This window comes from Grampus griseus, assembly GCF_964374135.1.
Source record: "Grampus griseus genome assembly, chromosome: 17".
Lineage (NCBI taxonomy): Eukaryota > Metazoa > Chordata > Mammalia > Artiodactyla > Delphinidae > Grampus > Grampus griseus.
The window spans coordinates 18,271,711-18,298,920 of record NC_139011.1 but is presented as its reverse complement, the minus strand read 5'-3'; the positions used below and the strand labels follow the sequence as shown (position 1 = coordinate 18,298,920).

The 27,210-nt window shown below is 34.2% G+C and overlaps 1 protein-coding gene across 2 annotated transcripts in view; it reads left to right on the top strand.

The window, feature by feature from the left end:
- MTBP (MDM2 binding protein) overlaps positions 1-27,210 on the top strand; it is a gene marked incomplete at its 3' end in the record, with an annotated part of 71,745 nt that overhangs the window by 13,065 nt on the left and 31,470 nt on the right. For both annotated transcript variants that reach the window (XM_082675231.1, XM_082675230.1), the window contains exons 9-13: positions 667-761; positions 1,585-1,657; positions 6,058-6,175; positions 21,469-21,642; positions 22,841-22,948. In XM_082675231.1, coding sequence (XP_082531357.1) covers positions 667-761; positions 1,585-1,657; positions 6,058-6,175; positions 21,469-21,642; positions 22,841-22,948 — 568 coding nt within the window. The remainder of the gene's footprint in view (positions 1-666; positions 762-1,584; positions 1,658-6,057; positions 6,176-21,468; positions 21,643-22,840; positions 22,949-27,210) is intronic.

Sequence of the window (27,210 nt, the reverse complement as noted above, 5' to 3'; positions counted from 1 at the left end):
TTAAAACTTTGTGTGTTTGAAGATGTGTTTGCTTTTCTTTGCCCTTCTTGTGAAGCACTCTAGCCCCAACTCTTGAATTACTTTCTTCACTAGCTCACTCTTAGTTTAGTTTTAGACTCTATCCAAAGAAATACTGAATTTTATTTCTCTGAGTGGAGCTTTCTTTGTTAATTAGTATTCTTGTTTTACTAGTTCTCTCTTTAATTACTTTAGTATTTCCTCCAAGGACTTTGTTTTGTTTTTTGTTTTTTTTTAATCTCAGCATACCAGAGTTCATCCTGGAGTGTCTTTTCTTTCTCTTTCTCAGTTTCGCAGACCCTCTTCAACATACTAGCCTCCTGGCTTATCTGTCTGTCTTCCTAGAGATAAACAGGAAGAGTTGAGAACTCTTGTCCTCTGTTGCTTGCCTCTTTCTATACTCATTTTCCTCCTGTTAAAACTCTTTCCAGTTAGTAAGAAATCTCCATATCTCTCCACTTGGAAAAGTAGAATTGATATGGAAGAAATTCTTATCTTTGATAGAGAATTAAGTGTTTGTCTTGCATAATATGTAAATACGTGCTTTTTAAGACCCATTTTAAAGATTTAAACCCTGATCACTAATTTGTTCACTTTCATTTTATTTATAGTATTTAAAGTCTTACATAATTTTCATTTCTTTTTTAGGTTTTTCATTATTATGGCCCTGCTTTAGAATTTGTGCAGATGATAAAATTATCAGACCTACCTTCCTGCTATATGTCAGACATTGAATTTGAGTTGTATCCTTTTCATTTACATGTTCATTATAGATCACAATTTTTCTGTGTCAAGTAAGACTGTTTCCTGGTACCACCACATTTAAATATTTGCCCATACTTTTGTTGTTGTTTTTCTTTTTTATAATATCAGTATACTTTTCATTGCCATTGCTTTAAGAGAAATTCTACAACTTGCAAAAAAAGAATACTCCTTCAGGCACGATATTTATGCCTCTAGAATAGGCAGAAGACTTCCTGAAATTATTACTCATTGCTTATGTGGTAGGTAAGAGGGAGAAATGTTAGGGATCTGTGAAGAAAAACAAAATAATTTATATACTATTGGAATGTTCAGATGTTTCTCTTGCCATTGGCAGGATAGGTACAAGTGCCAGTCCACTGTATCTTTTTAAATACTTAAGTAAATAAGAATGCTATCACATATGTCTGTAAATATTCAACATATTTTAGACTCTTTTTTAAGAAAATATATCTAAGAAGTTTTAGGAACAGATCTAAGAACAATATTTTATATAAAAAGAATTTGTTGTTGGCCAGAAATGAAACCCTAGTACAGTGTTCTTGAATTTTTATTCAGAAGCTCCAGTTTGTACAAATCTCTAATAGCATTAGAGTAATGCTATTTATAGTATCACTATTTCTTGATGTATTTTCAGAATCAGAAAAATAATTGTCCTTGGAAAGGAGTAATTGTGAGTTCCCACAGTTAAAAATGTTGATCAGTGAATTTAAGCACCTTGTGAATTGGAGAATCAAACTTATTTTAGGGAGTTGAATTATTTGACAATTACCATTTCATCATTTCTTTAACTCCTTAGTGCAGAGGACTGACAGAAAACAATACCAAACAGAATTCCAAGCTGCTGTTGGAGCAGGTTTCTTCCCTGTGTGGCAAGGTATAGAGGGTGTTTTTTTGTTTTTGTTTTGTTTTTAACTTAACATTTACAGATGTGTGAGAAAAGGGAATGTATTTTTTAAAATCTGTTTCTGTGTGATGATTTGGTTTCTTTAACTTAACATAAGGTTTTGGTCCTAATTCATGTTAAGATACTTTGGACTTTTCATAATAACCCCAAAGTCTTCTGCAGACATGAAGTGATGTTTTTTTTTTTTAGAAGAGATTTTCAAAAATAAGCTTCATGATGATAATTGCTTTTAGAACACATTAGGTTATTGTTAACCTGCCCCTTTCACATCTGATTTCAGTTCTGTGGCAAGATATGTATATGCTTGCATGATCTTTTTCATGGTAGGATGGGTAGGTGGAGGTGAGAAAAATGTCTCAAACTTCACTAAATTATCATTTGTAAGTTTTCAGTTCTTCTTTTTTAATTTTGGTGATGTTTAGAAGATTTTCAGCTATTTGACTAGTTTATATATGTATATAAAACATATATAATGATATGGTAGAATTGGTATATTTAAAAAAATTTTTAACTACAACATAAAGAATTTTAAGTGGAATCATATAAAGTCAAGTACAGTTTTCAATAGGAAAAACTAAAATTTTCTTTCTGGTTATTTGCTCAACTACCTTGTTTCTATGAAAACAATTTTTAATGCACAAAATGTTCATTGGCAATATTTGCATAACATTTTCTTATTATTTTAACAACAAATACTCAATTATCCAATAGTCCTGCAGGGAGAAAAATGATTGTTATAATTATGGTTTCCCCATGGCACTATTAATCAAATCTTGGTTATAGTTCCCTTAGAAAATTGATGTAGTAAAGAAAATATGATTTTGGCCTTAAGATGCTTGGCTATATAATAACTTAAAATTTTGACTTGCAGCCTCAAAATTTTGACTTGCAGCCTCAAAATTTTGACTTGCAGCCTCAAAATTTTGACTTGCAGCAGTGTATCAGAGTATTTATTTGATGAAATGGCCTTTAAAGGAACAGTCTGAAGATAATGTTAGCCTGTTTTTTCACCTCTGAAGTACCCAATGTGCTACATTTTGAAATTTAAAATTTCTTTTTTTGTTTCTTCAACATTAGTTCTACTTTATGCATTGTATTAGATATTAGGGCTCCAATGATGGATTGTACAGATGAAGACTCTGCCCTCATGGAACTTACATTTTGGTAGGAAAAATAGAAAATGAGAGCTATGAAGAAAATAAGCAGGCTGAGATAGGGTAGTAGGGTGGATGGTGTACTTTAAACAGGCTAATAAGATCGTACATCTCTACAGAAATTTGCACACAGAAGTCTTGTGAAGTGGTATAGTTAAAAAAAAAAAAAACAGAAGAAGAAAAAGCACTAAGAATAAAAACAAACAAACAAACAACTCTGTTCATATTTTAACCCAAGTAGCTAAATAGTTCACTGTGTAACCCTATCCAGGAAATGAGAATGTCATTTATCATTAATCATCTCACCTATATTATCAAATAAGGGAGGGAGGGAATATGATATAGTAGAAAGTCTCAAGTAAAAGAACATGTACTTTAGAAAACTTTGATTTAAGTACTAGCTCTGCCACTCACTGGTTTATAGCTTTTTAAATTGTGAACTGGAAATAATAATTCCTGTTTTGCCTATTTCAAAAAGTTGTAATGAAAACCAAATTGGAATATATTTTATAAACTGTACAGTATGATACAAATGATGGTTGCTATCTAATTCTTGTCTTTGAAGTTTATGTGGCCCAAATGATAGACACACTTAAGTGAAACATTTTCCTGAAATTTATAAAGCACTAGATATCCTCTAGATATTTTGAAGTTATGATGAAATTTTTAGGAATTAGTTTTATAGGTAATGTTTCAAGTCAAAATCAGACATATACCTATAATTTAACTCGGGTATAAAATAATTCTTAACCCATCTAGATATTGAAGATAGGCAACTCTAATCCTAGAAGAAAGCTAAACTATTGATATCTATTAATATAGTATTTTCAATTTTATTTTAAATTTGTTGTATTAGATTGTCATTCTTATTGCTTCTCGGACAATGACTGAAATATTGGACTACACTTTATCAGTCGGGGACAAATAAATAGAACTTTAAATATATGTTCCTACTTTAATTCAGCAAAGGGATAACTTTTAGAAACATACATTATGTAATTTGGCTAAATCTCTAAATGTGAAGCAGTTCACTGTCCTTTTACACTGTGTCATAGTTAGTCTTTTACATTTTTGAAAAAAAAAATTGAATTCCACGGTCATTCCTTGAAATAATCCCAGTGCTTTATAACATGGTTTTCATTTATTTATTCAACTTTTCTTTTTGTTTTTTGGACTGCCTGCCAGTTGCTTGTTGCAACTGGAGAGAATACTGGAGAGAATAAAGTGGACAAGTTCCCTCCTTGGGAAGCTGTCAAAGTGCTTAAATTCTAGTGCTTTATGTGATCCTAAGTCAACTTTTGAGCTTAAAAAAGATGTTTGATTAGCCTCAGAATAAAAATAAAAGCCTTTTAGAGGAAAACTTATTTTATTAGATTAGAAAAGGCAAGATAGGGTTGTTAGGGAATCATGATGTCTATTAATCACATGGACAGGGAATATTTTTATTAAAGAGGAGAATTTATAAGGCTAAAAACATGATTGCCATAGTGCCTGCTTGTTTGGGGGTTTGCCTGCTGAAAAGACTGAATCAGAGTTTTGAAACTTGGGTTTGAAATGTTATTTGGCTGTTAAATTTTGGAATAGAATGTTAACATAAAAGGATCATCCTCAAGTCTCTCAAAGTATATCTAATGATTAGTGTATGAGTGAGAACAAGTTATCAGAATCCAAGTTTTTTGTGAATGTAGTGTGAACTATTGACATAAATTTATTTTGTAGGGAATTATAGCTTATGGGATTTAGAAAAGTTTATTTTCATATTTGTAGCAAATGTTTAATCAAAAATAGGCTGTCTCAGAAATGTGGTCACTTCCTTTGCTGATGGGTCAGGACACATTTATGTCAGGCTATAAATTATGCAATGAACTGCATTTAGTATCTTTACATTGTTAAGCTGTAACTATAATTGTAACAGTTTTATAATTGTTAAGCTATAGTTGGGCCCTGATCTGGCATACTCACATTACAGCTTTGTCACCCTTTGGGCCAGACAGTTTTGTTATGCATTTTGGTCTAAGAAGTCTTACTTAAGCAAGAAGGAAGAACTAGGACTTAGTGTTTAGGAAATTAAATATATATCTTTTATAGTTAATGATTATTTTCCATTCCTAAATATTTTTATTTTTAATATCTAATGCTTGACTATGTAAAATACATTTGACTTAAAATAAAAAGGTTATGGCTATAATAATCAAGAAAAATAAGCATATTTAATTTTACCTTCCTTGTTTTACTCCTGATAGACTTATTTTCATATTCGTTAGTTAAGAATACGTAAGTAAAAATAATAAATAGCAACTAAAAGTATTAATTAACTTTGTGTCACATATCTCATGTAACCCTTCTATCTACATAGGACAGTTAAAAGTGATTTTGCATTAGATTTGAGATTGATAGCAAATGCCTTGCCTAAATTTCCCCAAAAGTAAAAAAAAAAAAAAAAAAAAAAAAAATGTATTTATTGGGATGTACTGATTTTGTAGCTTACATTTCTAAAATAACAGGCAAAATACAGCTTTCAAGGTTGCAGTTTGTTTTATTCAGTGCTTAACAAAACTGAGAATTTACCTAAATATATTATGGTGGGTTTGGGGGGACAAATATTTAACAAACCTCTGTGTGCCCAGCACTGGGAATACAAAGATGAATAAGTTGAGTTTGCTCATCAATCAGTTAGAAGCTGCTGTATGTTTTCTGGCATATGATTCATGGTTTCTCTAAATTTTATACCTACTAGCATTAAATCTCTGATATCTAGCAACAAAAGTTTTGAAATTGCCTTTAGATTCTAATTTTGAAGCCAGACCAATAATCCATCCAGTCAAAAGTTTATAAAAGTATAACTCGGTATGACAAAATCTTTTGAGGATAGAATTCGTGACCTCTCATTGATTTGCAGATATACGAAGAAATTATACCCACAACCTAAACTTAAACATTGTGAATACGGTTTTCAGAGATACATGACTCAGTGGAAGTAAAACGGATACCTGTAACTTTGAATCCTTTCTCTGTTTTCTGGCTTTTTTTTTTTTGGTGGAGATAGGGCAGTGTTCTTGTTTTTTTCTTTTTTTAGTTTTTATAGTGGAATTCTTGGGAAAGAATGTGACTAAATACGTGTTATGTAGGTGAAATATGAGTGGAAAATTGTCAGATGACGCTATTTTAGAGTTGATTTCATTGTGCACTCCTAAAAATATGTTCTGTTTTATCCAGGTTGGTGCTCTTTTTGTATTGCCATGTACCATTAGTAGCATACTTACTCCTCCTCCCAGCCAGCTCAGTTCAAGAAAATGGAAGGAATATATAGCTAGAAAGCCTAAGACAATCAGTGGTAAGTAGTAAATTTTTAAGTTTTAATGGTGCCACATAAATAATGTATTTATCAACTTTGAAATGGAGATAACATTTCTTTATGAGAAAATATATTATTACTACTAATTAAGAGGACCCGTATCATTTTAAGATGTTTTTCTTATCTAACAACCTACTGCAACAGATAGTATATACAACGTTATTCATTCATAAAATATCAGTGTTCTAAAGGCAGAAATTTTGGTTAATTAGATAGTTAATTACATTAAACATGGGTTTCTTAGAGACATTTCAGGAATAAAATTTATGGAAATAGATTAATTTATTATATGGTATATTAAAAAAACAAACTTGTGATTACAATTTTCTGTAGAATTTATTTAACAGCTTTTTATATGCTATGCAGTATTCTAAGTACTTTAGAAATCTTGATTCATTTAATTTTTATAATAACGTTATAAACTTAAAATAACCTTATAAACATTTAACAGATGAGGAAATTGGGACTTGGAGAAGTTACAGAGCTATTAACTGGCAGAAACAGGTTGTGAACCAAGATTCTGCCAATTAATAGCTCTAACATCTCCAAGGGTTTGAACCCAGGCACTCTGCTCTTAACCCCTGCACTGTGTTGCCTCTCTAATAATCTATTACATTCAAGATGTCATTAATTTCTATTATAAAATCAGATTATTTAGATCCAATCTCTAATACTTCATTAAGTAATTGCAGGTCAAAATGTTAGTTACTTGTCCAAAGTCACATAGCTAAAGTGTGTTCCTTCGTACTTTGTTTCAGTGTTTTCTGTTTTAATTGGACGATGATTTGTTTAATTTAATTCTGAGCTTATACTTAGTTTTTGTGACCTGTGATATTATGGGACTAAGAACTGGAATTGAAACGTATCTACCCAGATTGTAATCTCTAGAAGTACTCTAGAACCTTAGAATTCTGAGGAATACAATTTTAAAATCAGCGGTTTACACAGTACTTTATAGGAAATAGGTGATATACTAAAATTCATTTTAGCAAGTGTTGAATCTGAAATGTAGATAATATCTATGTGGAAATTTAAAGTTAGTGTTTGAAGTTTAGATGTATATCTCTAGAGGGTGGTCAGGGCAGGAGATTTAGATTTTTAGTTTACCAGCTCTTTTGTTTATCTGTTTTACAGCAAATCACCCTAAAACTAAGTGGCTTAAAAGAACAAACACTTTATTTGCTCATACTTCTGTGTTTGAGCTAGGTTCAGCTGGGCAGTTCTTCTGCCAGTCTTACCAGTGGTCACTGATATGTGGCTGCGCTGAACTTGTGGATTGTTTGGAGGATGGGCTCAGATGGGATGCAGGGACAGCTGTCTTTCTCTCTCCATGTAGTCTCAACGCCTTTTCCTTGCCACGTGCTTTTTTCTTGTAATCTCTGGAGCAGGTTAGCTGGAATTTTTTACATGGCTACTCAAGATTCCAAAATGAAGAAAAATTGAGGTGACAAGGACTTTTTAAGGCTTATTCCCAAAACTGGCCAAGTGTCACTTCTGCTGTATTCTTATTTAAAGCTACTCACAAGAATGGGCCAGATTCAAGAGGGAGGTGACTATACAAGGGTCTGAATACTGGGAAGCCCCCAGTGTAAAAGTCCACCGCGGGTGTATAAAGGTGATAGTGGAAACAGGAGTGGTTGGGAAAAAACACATAGACAACATGGCTAAAGAAGAGAGCCAAGGATAGGACCTTTAGAAATACCTGAATATAAGGTAAAGTGGAGGAAAAGTTAGAAAATGGTTTAGTAAATGGTAGTTGGAAGACCCTAAAGAGTTATAATCATTAACATCAATATCAAAATACCATTTATTGCATAATATAGAGTATTGTGCAAAGTGTGGGAAATAAAGGGAAGTCAAACTGGGTTCTTACACTTGAGGAATTAGAGACATGGTCCTTTTCTTTGTAAAGTTTATAGTCAAGTGAAGAAGGCACTTTGAAAAATCATTATAAATCTCTTTATCCATCAGGGTGAAAGTAAAGTGGAGGATACTTTCAGAGTGTATGACCTAACGTAGCCTTAAGAATTCAGGAAGGCTTCCTGGAGGAAGAGACATAGTTAATGTAGTTTATTGCACTGCACTAATTCGTGAAGAAATGTGGCTTTAACCCTTCTCAGCTCACAGGGAATAAGTATATACCTGGTGATTTTGGCAGATGCTAAAACAAAATCAGAAGTAGACTTACTGGGTGGCAGTAGAGTCAGTTTCACTATACTACGTGAAATCACAGGATAATATCCATTTCTCAATATTACATAGGTTTACAACTTATTAACATGAATAGTAACATCTCTTAACTAAACTTGAGTGTATTCTGGACAACCCTTTATTTGTTTTTCCTCTTGTAACTTTTTCTAAGATAATTTATTGATTTAGAATTTACTCTTAGTTTTTTTTTTTTTCATGACTTTCATTGCAACTTTAAGAAAATACCTTATCATGAGGCTTGATTTGATTTTTTTAAATTATCACCTCTTAAAATTTGGGGATTAGTATTAGTAACTTCTGAATAATAATTAGACATATATCACATGACCATCTTCGAAGCCAAGTTGTTGATTAGGCCATATCATTAAGGGCTGATTAAGCTGACACTTCACAATCTTTTTTTTTTTTATCTCAGAAGTAGAAACAATCAAATTGAACAGTTGATTATTAAGTTCTATTTTACCCATAACCCTTTCTGTAGGGGAAATTATTTATCCCATTGACAGAACTTCTTTTGTAAAGAGTAGTCAAGTTTTAGCTAGTGTAAGTTTTGATGCCTCTTACATAGGAAAACGTCTTATCCCATTCATAGTGCCACTACTAATGGCCTCTCTCACTACAAAATAAGGTATTAACTATCGGCCTCCTAAATCAAAACTCTGTTTCCCCATAACCTACTGAATCATGCCCAACTGTTCTTGGCTGTCGCCTTCCTTGTCCCCTATCCTCCAGACTAAACTTTGTACTGTTTCCTAAAACTATTCCCTGGTTTTACACCTTTATCATGTTGTTATTCATGCATTCAGTCGGTCACGTTTCTATTCATGCTTTGTAGATACTATGAATTAGGTATGGTACTGCAGTCTGGGGGTTGCTGGTAAGCAAGACAGACTTGGCTCATCCTCTTCTAGAATTTATCCTGTAACATAGAAAAGAGGCACTGAGGAGGGGCTGAAACAATCCCTAAGAGATACTACATAAATAAAACAAGGTGTGCAAATGTTATTATGCTACCTTTTGTGGTACAGATAACAGCTCAGATGTGTGAAGTAAGCATTTATATGTTTGTATATGCATGAAATACTCAGTTTTGCAACAGATATTTTTATTGAGCACCTACAGTATACTAGGCACTGTTTTACATGCTAGACCAGCAGTAAATTGAACAAAGAACTTGCTCTTGGGGAGCTTACATGTTAGTGGAGGTAACAGGTTTAGTTCTTGCCCCAGATAGGCATATGGCTGGGTCTCTCAGTTTCAGAAAACCTTTACTCCAAAGTCATTTTCTCATTCAGGACCTAATTTTTGCCATCCCATCTAAAATTGCAAATGGACTCTTTTCCTGACATCATCTCCATCTTCCCAGCTCTAATTTTTCTCCTTAGTGCTGATTACCATCTAATATACTAAATGTGTGTCCGTTTCTCTCACTAGAAGTGAGAAGAGACAAAGTGAAGTTTTTTTACTTTTATTCATTGCTTTATTCTCAGTGCCTGGAACAGTGCCTGACACTTAATAGGTACTCAAAAATATTTGTAAAATAATAAGTGAAATATGTAGTGTATTTCTAGTTAGTAATAACCGCTGTCTGGAAAAGTAAAGAAAGACTGAATGGACTGCAATGTGAACCAAAATTTGTGCTCCAGTTTTTATCAGTTGCTTAAGTTTAATGTATCATCCCTTGATGAAATAAAGGGATGTATCAATGTATTATACATAGGACATATGTATTAGTTTGAACCTCTCTTTGTATATCAAAAATTGTTAAAATATCAGCAATTCATATGGTTTGACCTAAAATAGAAGAACAATGCCCAATTTTAAAGAATGATTTTTATAAGTGTTTTGCAGTGAAATACCCAGAAAGTATTATGGTACTGGGAAAAGCGTAAAAGAACTATATGAACAAATGCAATTAACTAAACCTTATTACATTTCTGAAGAAAGGCTTCTATATTTAAAACTATATTGAAAAGCCAGTTGTATAATGAAAAGAGCCTGGCTCACCATATGTTCACAGAGATGTTTTATGAAATTGTCAAAAAATTGGATGTTGATCATTGCCTAATTTTATATAACAAATGAAAAAGCTAAGGTACAGAGAAATCAACAAATTTGTCTAAGGTCACAGGGTGAGATCAGAATTTCCACTCAAGTCTTTCTACCGGCCATCCATGATCATTTCATAATCCTGAGTTCTATTGTTGCCTCATTTTTTAAAAAATTGGAATTCTTTTGAAAGGAAACATTTTAAAGGTACTCGGCAAAAAAAATTATTAGCAAGGACTAATGAAGCATTTTGAATTGAGGAAGCAAGTGCCTTCTTCATACTCAAGTCAGTGTGATCGAAGTGTTTCAAAATAGTGAGCTGAAACTAAGGTTAAAATGACTCAGTGTAACTGATTTATAAATAATTTTGATCTTGAGAAAAGGTAAAGGACTTAGATAAAGATTTTGAAAGAGATTTCAGTGGCAGAGTCAAAGTATTCTTTCAGTCAGCAAATATTTATATTTATCGTGTGCCCGTCGTGTTCAGGGCATTATTCTAGGTGCTAGGAATTCAGTAGTGAAAACAATCAGCCAACTTTACTGTATTAACTTTTATTAAACACACCACTCAAGAACATACTGGTTCTCTTCAAGCACATATGGAACATTCTTCAGGATAGACCATATATCTGTCAGGCTATTAAATGAGGCTCAATAAATTTAAAAGAATAGATATAATACACAGTATGTTCTCCAGTTACAGTGGAATTAAATTAGAAATAAACAACAGAAAGAAATCTGAGAACTACTTTAAATACTTGGAAACTAAATTTTAAACACACTTCTAAATAGCACATAGGTGAAATTAAAAACATAGTTTTAACTGAATGAAAATAGAAACATATCAAATTTATGGAAAGCAGCTAATACAGTACTAAGAGTATTCTAAATGCTTATCTTAGAATGGAAGAAAGATCTAAAATCAGTAATTTAAACATCAACCTCAAGAAGCTAGAAGACTAAATCCAAGTGAAGTAGAAGGAAGGAAATTAGACCAGACACCAATGAATAAAATACTGAGGACTATATCTAACAAGAAGTGCAAAACCTGTACACTGAAAACTACAAAACATTGCTGAGAGTAGTTGAAGAAGATACAAATAAGTAAATGGAGAAATATACTGTGTTCATAGATTAGAAAACTCAGTATTATTAAGATGGTCCTTCTCTCCAACTGACCTATAGATTCAATCTAATCTCTAACAAAATTCAGGAGGACTTTTCATAGAAATTGACAAACGGATACTAGATTTACATGAAATTGCAAAGGATCTAGAATGGCCAAAACAATTTTGAAAAGAAAGAACAACTTTTGAGAACTTACACTGCCTGATTCACGACTTGCTATGAAGCCATAGTAATTAAGACAGTGTGGTGTTGGAGAATACACACATATCAGTGGAACAGAATAGAGACAAAGATGCCAATGGGAAAAGGATAGTCCTTTTAACACAGTACTGGAATAATTGGATGTCCGTATGTAAAAACTCAAAAATTACATATATATGTATATAAAATATGTAATTTTTAGACTTTTATCTTACATAAAAATTAACTCAAAATGAGTCATATACCCAAATGTAAGCACTAAAACTACAAAACCTCTATTTAAAAACATATATACCAAAAGGATGATCTGTAAAAAGAAAAAAAAATCTATAAATTCACCAAAATTTAAAAATACCTCCATTTTGAAATCTAAAGAAAAAAATGGTTTTGATGCACCTAGGGGCAGGACAGGAATAAAGACACAGGCGTAGAGAATGGACTTGAGGACATGGGGAGGGGGAAGTGTAAGATGGGATGAAGTGAGAGAGTTGCATTGACATACATGCACTACCAAATGTAAAATAGGTAGCTAGTGGGAAGCAGCTGCATAGCACAGGGAGATCAGCTCGGTGCTTTGTGACCACCTAGAGGGGTGGGATAGGGAGGGTGGGAGGGAGAGGCAAGAGGGAGGGGTTATGGGAATATATGTATACGTATAGCTGATTCACTTTGTTATACAGCAGAAACTAACACACCATTGTAAAGCAATTATACTCCAATAAAGATGTTAAAAAAAAAAATCTCCTTTTTGAAGAACTATTAAGAAAAAACTGTTAAAGGCTACTAAGAGAAAATAGTTTCAATCATATGTCTTACAATGGGCAGGTATATAAAAATAATTCTTACAACTCAGTAGTAAGGAGAAATTGCAATTAATAAGTGGGTAAGAGACTTGAATACACATTTCTCTAAAGATACATGAAGAGCTAAAAAAACACATGAAAGATACCCAACATCATTAATCTTTTGGGAAATGAAAACCACAATGTGATTCTATAATAACTGTCTAGAATGGATATTATTATTACTATTCTTTGCTGTACGCGGGCCTCTCACTGTTGTGGCCTCTCCCGTTGTGGAGCACAGGCTCCGGACACGCAGGCTCAGCGGCCATGGCTCACGGGCCCAGCCGCTCCGCAGCATGTGGGATCTTCCCGAACTGGGGCCCGAACCCTGCATTGGCAGGCAGACTCTCAACCGCTGTGCCACCAGGGAAACCCTAGAATGGATATTATTAAAAACAGTGACTATCATATTTTGATGAGGATGCAGAGAAACTGCAAGTCTCACACGTTGGTGGGGATGTAAAACGGTACAGCTACTATGGAAAACAGTCGGGCCATTAAACTTACACTTAACTCTGCAGCTCAGTTCTTCCATTTCTAGGTATTTATCCAGGAGAAATGAGAGCATATGTTCACACATGCTTGCAAGCAGCTGTTTATAAAAGCAATATTCATAATAACTAAGAATTGGAAACTATGCACATATCCGTCAACTGGTGAACAGATGAACATGGTTTGTTTCGTCCATATAATGGAATCCTTCTCAGCAGTAAAAAGACATGAAAAGTTTTGAGTATACCTAAATATTACTAAGTTTATAAAGTCAGGCTTAGAAGACTAGTACATGATTTTACTTACATGAAATTTCTAAAAAAGGCAGAAGGACCAGAAAGCAGATCAATAGATGCCTGAGGCCATGAGCAGGAAAGGAGATTGACTACAAAGAGATAATGGAAGCTTTCCAGACTGAATTATAATCATGGATAAACAATTGTATAATTTCCTTAAACTAATAAAACTTAGACTCTGACATGTGTATGTAAATTATACCTCATTAAAACTTTTTTTTTTGGCAAAAATCACCTGAAGGCTCTTAGACCTAAATGCAGAGTTTTGTTTCTATCCTAGTTCAGTAATTCTTAATACCAGCTCACATTAGAATAGCCTTGGCAGTTATCAAAAAAGAAAAAGTCAAGCTGGGCCCTACCTGAAAACAATTAAATGCAAATCTCTGGGGAGGATCAGGGCATCAGTAGTTTGTAAAAGCACCCAAGTGTTTCAAATGTGCCTCCAGTATTGAGACCCTCTGCACTAGGCATGCTCTCTTCAACTCTAGGCTGGAGAGCCACTGTTTCTGAAAGTCCTTCAGATGCTTTGAGGCAGAAAAAGGTTTAAGGATAACTACTTTAGACCTTTAATTCCTTGGCTAGAAAATGAGGATAATATACTTGTTTAGTATATCTTGCAAACTTGTTAGACACTATTGGTAATGAAGGTAAACACTTTGTAAACTCTGCAATAGCTTTTTGTTATTCTGTCCTATCTTAAATCCTTTCTATGTCTGTGAAACAATAAAGGATCATTGTTGTTCATGATGGTGAGTAAGATCTTGAAATATCTTCTGAATAACTTCTTTATTCACTGTAGCTTTCATATTGTGTATTTTACTGTGTTTCAACTAAGAGGAAATGTATACAGTTTATGATCCTAATGTTATTTAATTGGTTGAAATAGTCATAGTGGAATCTATAAATCCTTCTACATTTTTGGAATCTTCTCAGTAGGAGGCTTCCAACACCTATTCCACAATACTATTATTTCTTAAACCATGTTAGATTCTTTCTAAAATTGAGCCCCAGAGCATTTTCTTGGAGAGTCTCAGTGGCAGTTTACGATTTATTTTTAAATTTACGATAAATTGTTCAAAGCTTAGTCTGATGAATAAGGTGGGGGATCAAGCTAGGCAATACATTTTTTGGAATTGCTTTATCGATGTAAAGTAATTAACATTTTTTTCTTGTGATTCCCTAGCTGACCTAAGGACCATTTCAAAAGTTGAGTCTAGAATTTACAGTGATGTAACTGTTGGAAAGTGTATAGCTTCCTAAAATGCCTACATTGGAGGCTAGATTTTATTTTATTGTTTAATTTTTGGCATAATTATCAAAATAATTGGGTATATTATTTAGTCGCTTCTTAAGAAATATATATAATACTCATCAATAATTTAGACTATTCACTTAACCAGAATATCCTGTTCCCCTAATCATCCTGGGATATTTTTCATTTTATAATATGGAATATTATTTCCTCTGTACATTAATATGATTTTGTTTTTATATTGTTGAACTGTTTTTTTTAACATCTTTATTGGTGTATAATTGCTTTACAATGTTGTGTTAGTTTCTGCTGTATAACAAAGTGAATCAGCTATACGTATACATATATCCCCATATCCCCTCCCTCCCACCCTCCCTATCTCACCCCTCTAGGTAGTCACAAAGCACCGAGCTGATATCCCTGTGCTATGCAGCTGCTTCCCACTAGCTATCTATTTTACATTTGGTAGTGTATATACATCAATGCTACTCTCTCACTTTGTCCCAGCTTACCCCTCTTCCTCCCCATTTCCTCACATCCATTCTCTGCATCTGTGTCTTTATTCCTGTCCTGCCCCTAGGTTCATCAGAACCATTTTTTTTTAATTCCATATATCTGCATTAGCATATGGTATTTGTTTTTCTCTTTCTGACTTACTTCACTCTGTATGACAGACTCTAGGTCCATCCACCTCACTACAAATAACTCAATTTCGTTTCTTTTTATGGCTGAGTAATATTCCATTGTATATAAGTGGCACATCTTCTTTATCCATTCATCTGTTGGTGGACACTTAGGTTGCTTCCATGTTCTGGCTATTGTAAATAGTGCTGCAATGAACATTGTCGTACATGACTCTTTTTGAATTATGGTTTTCTCAGGGTATATGCCCAGTAGTGGTATTTTCTGGGTCGTATGGTAGTTCTATTTGTAGTTTTTTAAGGAACCTCCATACTGTTCTCCATAGTGGCTGTATTAATTTACATTCCCACTAACAGTGCAAGAAAAGAAAGGGTGTTACTGGCTTTTAAGAACCACTGAGAAACTTATTGATATAAAATATGACTTGATTTTTATTATACTAGAATTTTGTTTGCTATTGAAACTAATAGTGGTACATCTCTTCATTATAGTTCATATGTTATTCGTAAAATTTGATACAACTAAAGGACACTTGGAATTTCTGCTTCTCCCATTTTACCTATATAGTAGATCCAAAGTGGATGTTTTTTTAGTGGGAGAGGGGGCATGCAAGCCAATCAATCTCTTATAAGTTGATAGTGTAAAAATAACAGATGAAAATAGAAATGTTTTGTTGTAATCATTTTCCCTTATTTCTTTAGGAAGAGCTATGGGAATTGAATAACTATGCTAATTGTAAATCTGTTAGTCTCTGTGGTATTTACATAAAAGTTACCTGATAAGTCTTCAGTTAACACCTGCCAAATCTGGAGCAAAGTTTTTTAAATGACTGCATGGTCATTATGGTTAGGGGAGTTCTTTAAAATAAACATTTTTCTCTTGAGGAAAATAAGATTGTTGTAACTACAGGCTTCAGTGATTAAAGTGCTTTATAGTACCTTCATTGGGTGACAGGATTTAAAATAAATGTGGAAAGAATGTCATGGATTGAAGAGGCATATAACTTGAATTGGCAAGGTGCTAAATTGGTAAATGAATTAAGGTCACTATAACTCTTGGCAAATCTTAGTTTCAAATACAACTGGTAACAGTGTTGTTCCTTTCTGATAACCTTTATTTAAATTCCTTTTCTAGGACTGATGTTTAAGAACAGGATTACTGTTTGTATTGCTAGCTAATTGCAAAAAATTTTTTTGCACTTCATGGTTTTTTGGGGGGATAGTCTTTAACCCACAGTGTGTTCATATCTGTGAAATAAACTGTTGTAATAAAGTTACAGTAGATTTTTTCTTAGCATATATATATGTACACACACATACTATATATATACTGTATATAAATACACACGTATATATTATGTATATATCTCAAAACGCTAAGGACTTTTGTAGTGAGCAGAACCTTATATTCCTAAAATCATTATAAATTTAAAAACCTCAGCTTTATTGAGTTATAATTCACACACCATACAATTGAACCATTTAAAATACAATTGCATGGTTTTTAGTCTATTACAGGATGGATTACCAGTGTGCAACCATCACCACAATCAATTTGAGGACATTTTCTTCTCCCCAGAAAGCAGCCCCACGCCCATTAGCAGTTACTCCTGATTCCCATCACCTACTTCTCTTCCCAGCCCATAGGCAGCACTAATCTATTTCTGTCTGTGTAGATTGCCTGGACACTTGATCTAAGCGTAGTCATATGGTATGCCATCTTTCATGACTGCCTTCTTTCAAGGATAGCATAATGTTTTCAAGGTGCATCCATGTTGTAGTATAGTACTTCATGTCTTTCTATTGCTGAATAATATTTCAGTCATTTGAATATATCACATTTTATTTATTCACACATCAATTGAAGTGTTTGACAGTTTGGGGCTATTATAAATAATGCTGCTATAAATACTTGTGTATATATTTTTGTGTGAACATATGCTTAAAATTATTTTGGATATAAACCTAGGAATGGGATTTTTGGATTGTATATTAACTATATGTTAAACTTTTTGAAGAATTGCCTAAATGTTTTCTAAAGTGGCAGTACCATTTTATATTCCCAGCAGCAATTTACGGGGGTTCCAGTTTCTGTACATCCTCATCAACACCTGTTATTGTCTGTATTTTTGATTATAGTCATCCAAGGGATGTGAAGTGGTATCTCTTTGTGGTCTGGATTTACGTGACCGTATTGGCCAATGATGTTAAGAATCTTTCCACTCTTTCCACATGCTTATTGGCCATGTGTATATTCTATGGAGGAATGCCTATTCAGACTCCTTACCCACTTTTTGAGTTGTCTCTTTGTTATGGGTTGTAGGAGTTATTTATATATTCTAGATACAAATCCCTTATAAAATACGTGATTTACAAAAATTTTCCCTTATTTCATGGGTTGACTTTTTTTTTAATTGGTACTATTGAGCAATTAGAATACTTTAGGCACTGATCTAAGCACTTTCCATGCAGCGTCTCACATTTAATCCTAACAGCAGCCTTGTCATATGGATACTTTTTTTTAAATTAATAAACTTTATTTTTTTAGAGCAGTTTTAGGTGCACAGCAAAACTGAGTGGAAAGTACAGAGAATTTCCATATAGCCCATGTCCCCACACACGTATAACCTCCCCACTTATCAACATCACACATCAGAGTGGTACATTTGTTACAATTGATTAGCCTACATTGACACATTTATCACCCAAACTCCATAGTGGATTGACTTTTCATTCTCTTGATGATGTGCTTTGAAGCACAAAGATGCTTAATTTTCATGAAATCCAATTTTCTATTTCTTTTTGTTGTTGTTGTTGCTTGTACTTCGGGTCTCATATTTAATAGATGATTGCCTAATCTAGGGTCATGAAGACTTATGCCTTTGTCTGTTTTCTTCCAAGAATTTTAAAGTTTTACCTCTTACATTTACATCTATGATCCATTTTGAATTATTTTTTTTTTACATATTGGGAGGTAGGGGGTAAGGGTCCAACTTCATTCTTTTGCATATGGATGTCCCGTTATTCCAAGACCATTTTTGAAAAGATTGTTCTTTCTCCATCAAATTGTCTTGGCACCTTTATTGAAAACCATTTGACTGTAAATGTGAGGGCATATTTCTGGACTCTCAGTTCTATTCTATTAATCTGTATGTCTGTCCTTATACCAGTGCCTCCCTGTCTTGATTACTGTAGCTTTATAGTAAGTTCCCACACTGACAAGTATGAATCCTTTTTCACTTTGCCCTTACTACACACTGACATTCTTCTCATTTCCTTTACATTCTTCCTCATTTCACATTTTCTTCTCAGTCCTCCCAGAATGGTCATATAGTAATTTTAGATTAATGTTCATTGTTTTAATTATTATGATCTAATCACTATTCACAGTTGAGCCATGTACTATATTTTATTTTTCTTTCCTGTACAATAGTTTGTTTTACCTAGAGTTAATGATTTTTTTAAAAAATTCAATCACAAAGCCTTCCCCTAGTTGTGAAACTCCTTTCAGTACATTAAAGCATATTAACCATCCTATCAATCATGTATATGTAAGAAATCTCTTCTGGATCTTTATGACCTGCCTAATCTAGACTGGTTGGTTTTACTTTCCAGATTTGTTCCATAGCTTTTGGATCTAAGACTCTTTTCATCATAGAAATTTTGTTTGCTTTCTTTGTTGGTTCCTGGGATCCTTTAATCTTCCTGTTGTTTTCATTTTCCCATTTTGGTGGAGCACATTCTCTAAAATCATCCTGAGAAAAGGTGCATAGGAGGGAAGGTGCATAGGAGGGAAATTTTTGAGACCCTCTATGCCTAGAAAAGTTTTTATTCTACCGTCTCATTTGAATATAGCATTCTAGGTTGGAGAATATTTTTCCAGTGGAATTTTGAAGGCATCGTTCCCATTGTTCCCAGTTGTCCCATTGTTTTCCAGCTTTTAGTGAGGCTACTTAGAAGTCTTGTGCCATTCTCATTTTTCATTTTTTAAATAAGAAACCTAAGTTTTCTCTGGTATTTTGTAGAATATACTTGTTCTTCTTAGTCTTCTGAATTTTCATGATGATGCACCTTGGTGGGTCTATTTTTATTTTTGGTGTGTCTATTTTATTCTAGCATGCCTGGAAGCTTTTTTTTTTATTGGGAAAAAAATTATTATTATTATTATTTTTGGCTGTGCTGCACAGCTTGCAGAATCTTAGTTCCCTGACCAGGGATTGAATCCTGGCCCCCAGCAGTGAAAGTGCCGAGTCCTAACCACTGGACTGCCAGGGTATTCCCAGGAAAAATGTTCTTATCATTATTTTATTGATAATTTCCTTCCCTCCATTTTTTTATGTTCTCTCTTCTAATATTCCTGGTAGAATGTTGTTCCTTATGGTTTGTGTGTGTCTCTCTTCCTATTTTCCATTTCTTTGACTTTTTACTCTACTTTCTGATAGATTCACTGAACTTTATATGCTAACCTTTTAGTTGAAATATATATTTCTGCTTTCTTAATTTCCATGAGCTCTTTCTTATTTAGTGTTCTTTTCTTACAATTTCCTGTTCTTATTTAATGGATGCAATATAGTCTCTTCTCTGAGGATTTTAGTGCCTGATTTGTCTGTTGTTTGCTTTTGTTTTATGATTTCTTTTTACTGTATATTCTTTGCTTCCCTACAAGTCACTTTGTTTCTGTTTGCTTGCTTTGCCATATGGTTTTCATACTAGAGACTTTCCCTGACGTCCCACAGTGTGTGGCTGCCTGGTCATATTTAAGAGGGGGTATGAGAAAGCTGATTGGAAAATCTGAGCGCATGTTTGGAGCTTGTTGACTTTGATCTTCATTTTAGGGTGATCTCACTGAGACATTAGGCAATCCCAAGGTGGGAATTCTTTGGTCCTTCCCCTAGTACTGACCGTATTTCTAAAAGAAGTCTCAATTCTGCTATCTGGCTTCCAGAATGGTGGAAGTTCTGTAGGTGAAGAAAGGTAAAGGGCCTCAGTATTCACTATACAAGCATTCACTTAATGCAGTGATATTCAACTCCAACCCTAAGCTCTGTCCTGTATCTCCCAGGCCAGAGGCATTTTGTTTTACCTTCTCCAGAGAATAACCACTAGTCTTCTGGGCTGGGGAGAGGACAGTCGTTTGCCTGAATAGAATAAGAAGTGTCAGGAGCCAAACTGCTTCTCAGGTAGACTTTCAACCTCCTTTCCTATTTCACCTTCATTTTGTTTGCAGTGCCATCCCAGAGTCTCTTGTCAGGGGCTATAGTATAAATTTTGCTGCTTCTAAGCTTTCCCTATTGTTTTTCTCAGCTTCCTTAACAATTGAGAGTCTGAGGTCTGTTACCAATTGTTCATCTGCTTTCCTGCTTTCAAGGTTTAGTTGCTATTGTCTCTTCTCTCAGACATTGGTTCTTGTAGTTTTATGCTATTTTTAAATTTATTCTCATTTCATGGAATTTCAGGAGATAATGAAAATAAATGCTTATGTCCAATTCACCATCTTCAACAAAAGGGATTCTACTTCTATTTTTAGTCTCAAAGGCTTCACAGTTTTTCCTCAACCTTCACTGTGACCCTCACTTGATTTGTTTTTAAAATGCACTGGACTGTCTTAACTGACCTTCACATTTCTGGCAAGCCAGGTTAATGAATGCTCTCCAATCCTCCTGTAAAATACATTATGGATGCACATGCAGGGACCAAAAAGCTACCCTTAAGTATATCTGTACACTTCTGCTCCCACCAGTTGAGCTGTGTGTGCTCGCAGGCGTCAGTTTATTCCACTTTAAAGAAAGAGAGGCTGGAAATAGTAGTTGATACGTTACGGGTGTGGATATATAGGAAAGACATAATGGAATGCTAATGAGCCACATCAAAAGTTAATGAATGAGTACACATAGTTTTAATTTAAAGTGAAATATATATGTAAACTTTACATTAATGTAAAGTAAAACGTATATGCTTTGTGAGTATCATTTTTGTTATGATTCTCTGCTTTAACAGCTTCCTCAGTTAAATGAACAACTACTGCCCAATGTATTGGGTAACACCTTGTTTTGAAATAACATAGACATGTCATTATATCCTATGGATCAAATGTATGATTCTGCCATGTTGTCTGCTGAATTTTCACATACTTAACTAAATAATTGTTTTTGTTTAGTTCCAGATGTTGAAGTGAAAGGAGAGAGTTCTAGCTATTATCTCTTGTTACAAGGTAATGGCAACAGAAAGTGTAAAGCCACATTGATTCACTCAGCCAACCAAATCAATGGCTCATTTGCACTCAGTTTAATTCATGGAAAGATGAAAGCAAAGACAGAAGAGACCAAACTGAGTAAGTGTTAACTTTAGGTGGAAAACAAAACATTTTTACATTTCTTTGTGTACATACTTAACTTTTAATGAACTTATTGTCTCCAAACTCCATTTCACTTTCAGTAAATTTACTTTTATTTTAAATATTTTATAGCATATTTGGACAGTTTAGAGTGCAGAGAATTAATCCCTTATACATTATACTTAATAAAATTTAGTAGGCCAGCCTTTAATTCCAAATAGGAAAATTTTTAGTGTTTTCCACTTTAAACAAGTATTATTTTTCTAGAATTTATTTCTTATTTTCACTTACTTTCTCTCAAGCGTCTCGTTCTATTTTATTGCCCATCTTTTTATTTTTCTCTCCAAGCTCCATGCTTTGGTTACCTATCACTGTATGACGAACTATCCCAAATGCAGCTTAATAATGACGATTTACTATAATGTCTCATAGTCCTGTAGGTTGACTGGGCTTAGCTGGATGTTTCTGTTTTGAAGATCCACATATGACTGCAGTCACACACAGCTGGGGCTTCAATCATTTTGAAGACTTAACAGGGCTTGGTGTGTAAGATGGCTCTTAACCCGCACGCGTGGTGCCTGGGTTAGGATGGCTGGAACAGATGCGAGCCTACTTCCTCTTCACGTGTCCTGTCCTCCTGGCCAACATGGGCTTCCTCACAACATCATGGTCTCTGGGGAGTCTGATTCCTTCTATGGTTGCTAACTGCTCTTAGAGCAGCTGTTCTAAGAAGCTATAAGGCTTCCTGTGACCTAGCCATTCATTGTCACTTTTACTACACCTTATTAGTTACGTGAGGCCAACCTAGATTCACTGTGGAAGGACTGCGCGGCGAATGAGTGGCAGGAAGTGTGATTCACTGGTGGGAGGCCATCTTTGGAGACCAGCTCCCATACTCTGTCTGTGTTTTGTGTAAGAGTTTCAATAGCCAAGCAGGTAGAAGAAAAGGTGGTGGAAGGAATTCTATTCTGCTACCTAAATTCTCTCAATTTAAGAAGCAGGTCAAAGTTTAAAATGCAAAATAATTTAGTACACTTATTTTCTGCTGCTCAATTATTATTATTTACTTTGAAATATGCAAGGTCAAGAAAGATGAGTAATTGACTTTTAATTATGTTATAACACATTTCTTGAGGACTGAATATTGATTTTTGTTACAAATCGTCTTTAATACTGGCTTTTTTCTGTTTTTCAGGCTTTCCTCTTGACCTCTTGTCACTTCCAAATTTCTCTGGGGAGCAGCTTATACAGAGAGAGAAACAGTTAGCTAATGTTCAGGCTTTGGCTTTGAAAGAATGTCTGAGTAAGTAATGATTGGTGCATTTGATTCTGGTGTAGGAATATTGACTTGTTCAGACCTAAGGCATTGTTATTTTGTCACTTTTTCTTATACACTTTGTCTTTTAGATATGATATTCATTTGTAGAACTATTTATTTATTTGTTACACTGAGTCTTAGTTGCGGCTTGCCGGCTCCTTAGTTGTGGCACGTGGGTTCCTTAGTTGCAGCACACAGGCTCCTTAGTTGCAGCATGCAGGCTCCTTAGTTGTGGCATGTGGACTCTTAGTTGCAGCATGCATGCGGGAATCTAGTTGCCCGGCCAGGGATCGAACCTGGGCCCCCTGCATTGGGAGTGTGGAGTCTTAACCACTGCACCACCAGGGAAGTCCCTGTAGAGCTGTTCTTGATAGAGGTGAGGTAGGGTAGAAAAGGTCTGTAACTTTTTTCCCACCAGATTCAGTGTATTGCTATTGTACATTGCTTTTAACATTTATAATAATATTTGTCGAGGAAAATTTTGTTTCTCATTATTTTTAACTGTATGCTAGAAAAGACACCTAAGTTTTATTATTCTGGTTAATGTAGTAATTTTTACAAAATTTCTCTTTATATCTTTTTGGCTATACTGGAGGATAGAGACTGCAAGTAGAAGAAAATACAAATCTAGAGAAATTAATATGTTAACGTGAGCATTGATCCTTAGACTTTAATCATAACTAAGCACATTTCACATACTGAGTGAAGTTGACATTATGGATTTTTCTTTATTCAAGAAATTGACACTTTTTTAAGGGTCGTTATTTAAGGTTTTTCCTCTATTACTAAATGTTAACTTGGTTATCAGTCTTAACATTGTTTTTATAAATAATCATTCATTAGTACCTAATCTGGACTTATTTTAAGCTAATTGATATAGAATTTCTAAGAAACTAATTCAAATTTGAGGCCTCATTAGTTGCATATAGAAAAAATGATTATTAAGTAGATATATTATAAAATGAAAAATATCACTTTTTTTTTTTTTTGGCGGTACGCGGGCCTCTCGCTGTTGTGGCCTCTCCTGTGGCGGAGCACAGGTTCCGGATGCGCAGGCCCAGCGGCCATGGCTCACGGGCCCAGCCGCTCCGCGGCATGTGGGATCTTCCCGTACCGGGGCACGAGCCCACGTCCCCTGCATCGGCAGGCGGACTCTCAACCATTGAGCCACCAGGGAAGCCCCACTCTTTTCTTTAAAAGCATTTAAAAAATACCTTGGATTCAGTATTTTGTTTTATTCAATGGAAAATAATTTTAGAATACTTGGTCTTGATTATTCATATAAGAATTATCTACTTTTTCAATTTTACAAAGGTAATTGTGTAGTCTTAAACTCCTTGAACCACTTTTTTTTAACTATGAAAATGATATTAGCTCAAGGAAAATATAATTAGGAAAGGCAAATTAGTTTCAATAAAAGGTACTACATATTAACCCAAGGGAAAAAAAGTAAAAATAAAGTTACCATATGATCCAGCAATCTGACTCTTAAGCATGTATCTGGAAAAGGTGGAAACTGAAGGGGGAGAGGGAGGTCCAAGAGGGAGGGGATATAGATATACATATAGCTGATTCACTTCATTGTACAGCAGAAACTAACACAACACTGTAAAGCTATTTTACTAGAATAAGAAAAAAAAAAAAGATACATGTACCCCAATGTTCATAGCAGCACTATTTATAATAGCTAAGACATGGAAGCAACCTAAATGTCCATCAGCAGATGAATAGATAAAGAGGATGTGGAATATTACTCAACAATAAAAAAGAATTAAATAATGCCATTTGCAGCAACATGGATGGACCTAGAGATCACCACAATAAGTGAAGTAAGTCAGACAGGGAAAGATAAATATCATATGATATAACTTACATGTGGAATCTAAAAGAATGATACAAGTGAACTTATTTCCAAAACAGAAAGACTCACTGACATAGAAAACAAACTTACGGTTACCAAAGAAGACCGTGGGGTAGGAGGTGGGGGTGGTGGGGGGTGGATAAGTTAGGAGTGTGGGTTAGCAAATATAGACTACGCTACATAAAACAGGTAAGCAACAAGGCCCTGCTGTAGAGCACAGGGAGCTATATTGAGTACCTTGTAATAACCTGTAATGGAAAAGAATCTGAAAAAGAATATATATATATATATATTTATATTTATATGTATATATCTGAATCACTTTGCTGTACACCTGAAACTAACACAACAGTGTAAATCAACTCTACTTCAATTAAAAAGAAAAAGGAAAAAATGCTGAAATACTAGTATTTTTGTGGATAAAACTCCTTTATTTCTAACATCTGCTAGCTTAGTGTTATTCACTTCTTGACTTTGTTCTAGCCCTGCTAAACCCCCTTTAGGCTTTGATTCTTTGCCATAAGCCTCTGTCAGCTCTTTAAACTGAGTTCCTTCAACATCTCCCCTCTCTTTCATCTTCACCTCTCTTCCTTACCCTTCCAACCAGAAAAACTGTGAGAGTGGAAGAATGGGCAGCTATCTGAAGTTGGTGTATCTCTCCTTTGGGTAAGAAGAGTTAAGCCCAGTAAGGCCATCCCTCCTGCTTGGTTGGGAAGGGAAATATAATTATAATTAGGTTGTTGCCTAGTAGTTGTGATTGGAAGCTCTGCTGGGGGTGGGGAGGGGGAAGAAAGTGCTAAATAAATGCTGAAAATGTAGAAGTTCCCAGCATCTGAGCTGTAACACAGGCAGCAGCTGTAAGGATGCCACAGCACTGGGCAAGGGCAAGTAGGGGGCCTGAAGTTGAAGGAAGCCTCAGAGCTAGTAGCTGCTGGAGACATCAGCTCTGGGGGTATCCATGTACTGGCCAGTTTGTAATCTAGAGCATTAAATCTTGATTAAGATTAATGATCCAGTTAATCTATTTATGATGGAATTATTTGCTTAACCAATCTCTCCTCTACCCAGAGAGTTAATAATGAATTGAAAATCTGGGGACAAAGATGCATCTGTTTAGATTTCAAATATCTCTAAAGACAGAGGAGAATGACAACAAAATGAAGTTTCCAATGTAAGACTATCTTAGTGTCTATTTCAGTGATTTTCAAAGAAGTGAATATAAAAGTATTTAAATCGATACAGTTAATTTATACATGATGAAAACTGATATAATAGGAACAGTTTTCTTTGGGAAAAAAATTAACATTTCAGTATCAATACAGATTGTAGTCTTTGCTGGAAAACAAAAAGTTGTTCAAATTTTTTTTGAAAATTATCAATAAGACATGGAGTAAACTTATTCTTATCTCCCCCACTGTTTATCTGAGTATACTGCATCAGAACAAGCAACTGGAAAAATCTGCGTGAAAATTTACTCACATTAATGAGGTACTCTGTTTTTTAAAATAACACAAAAATCAAATAAAATTTCTGTTAGGGTTTAATTTTTTAGAATAATTTATTTTTATTAATTCTATTCTTAAAATTTATATCTAATTTTTATTTATTTGTTTATATTTTTTATTGTAGTATAGTTGCTTTACAATGTTGTGTTAATTTATACTGTACAGTAAAGTGAATCAGCTATATGTATACATATATACCCTCTTTTTTGGATTTCTTTCTCATTTAGGTCATGACAGAACACTGAGTAGAGTTCCCTGTGCTGTACAGTAGGTTCTCATTAGTTACCTGTTTTATACATAGTATCAGTAGTGTATATATGTCAATCCCAATCTCCCAATTCATCCCCCCACACTTCCCCCTTGGTATCCATACGTTTGTTCTCTTCTTCTGTGTCACTGTTTCTGCTTTGTAAATAAGATCGTCTATACCAGTTTTTTCAGATTCCACATGTATGCATTAATATACGATATTTGTTTTTCTCTTTCTGACTTACTTCACTCTGTATGACAGACTCTAGGTCCATCCATGTCTCTACAGATAACCCAATTTCGTTCCTTTTTATGGCTGAGTAATATTCCATTGTATATGTATCACATCTTCTTTATCCATTCCTCTGTTGATGGATATTCAGGTTGCTTTCATGTCCTGGCTATTGTAATAGTGCTGTAATGAACATTGGGGTCCATGTGTCTTTTCAAATTGTTTTTCTCTGGATATATGCTGAGGAGTGGGATTGCTAGATCATATGATAACTCTATTTTTAGTTTTCTAAGGAACCTCCATACTATATCTAGATATAGATGTATAGATATTTAGATATAAACATTTAGAATGATATATAAATTTTATAATTTATGTTTTACCTGATCTTTATAATTTA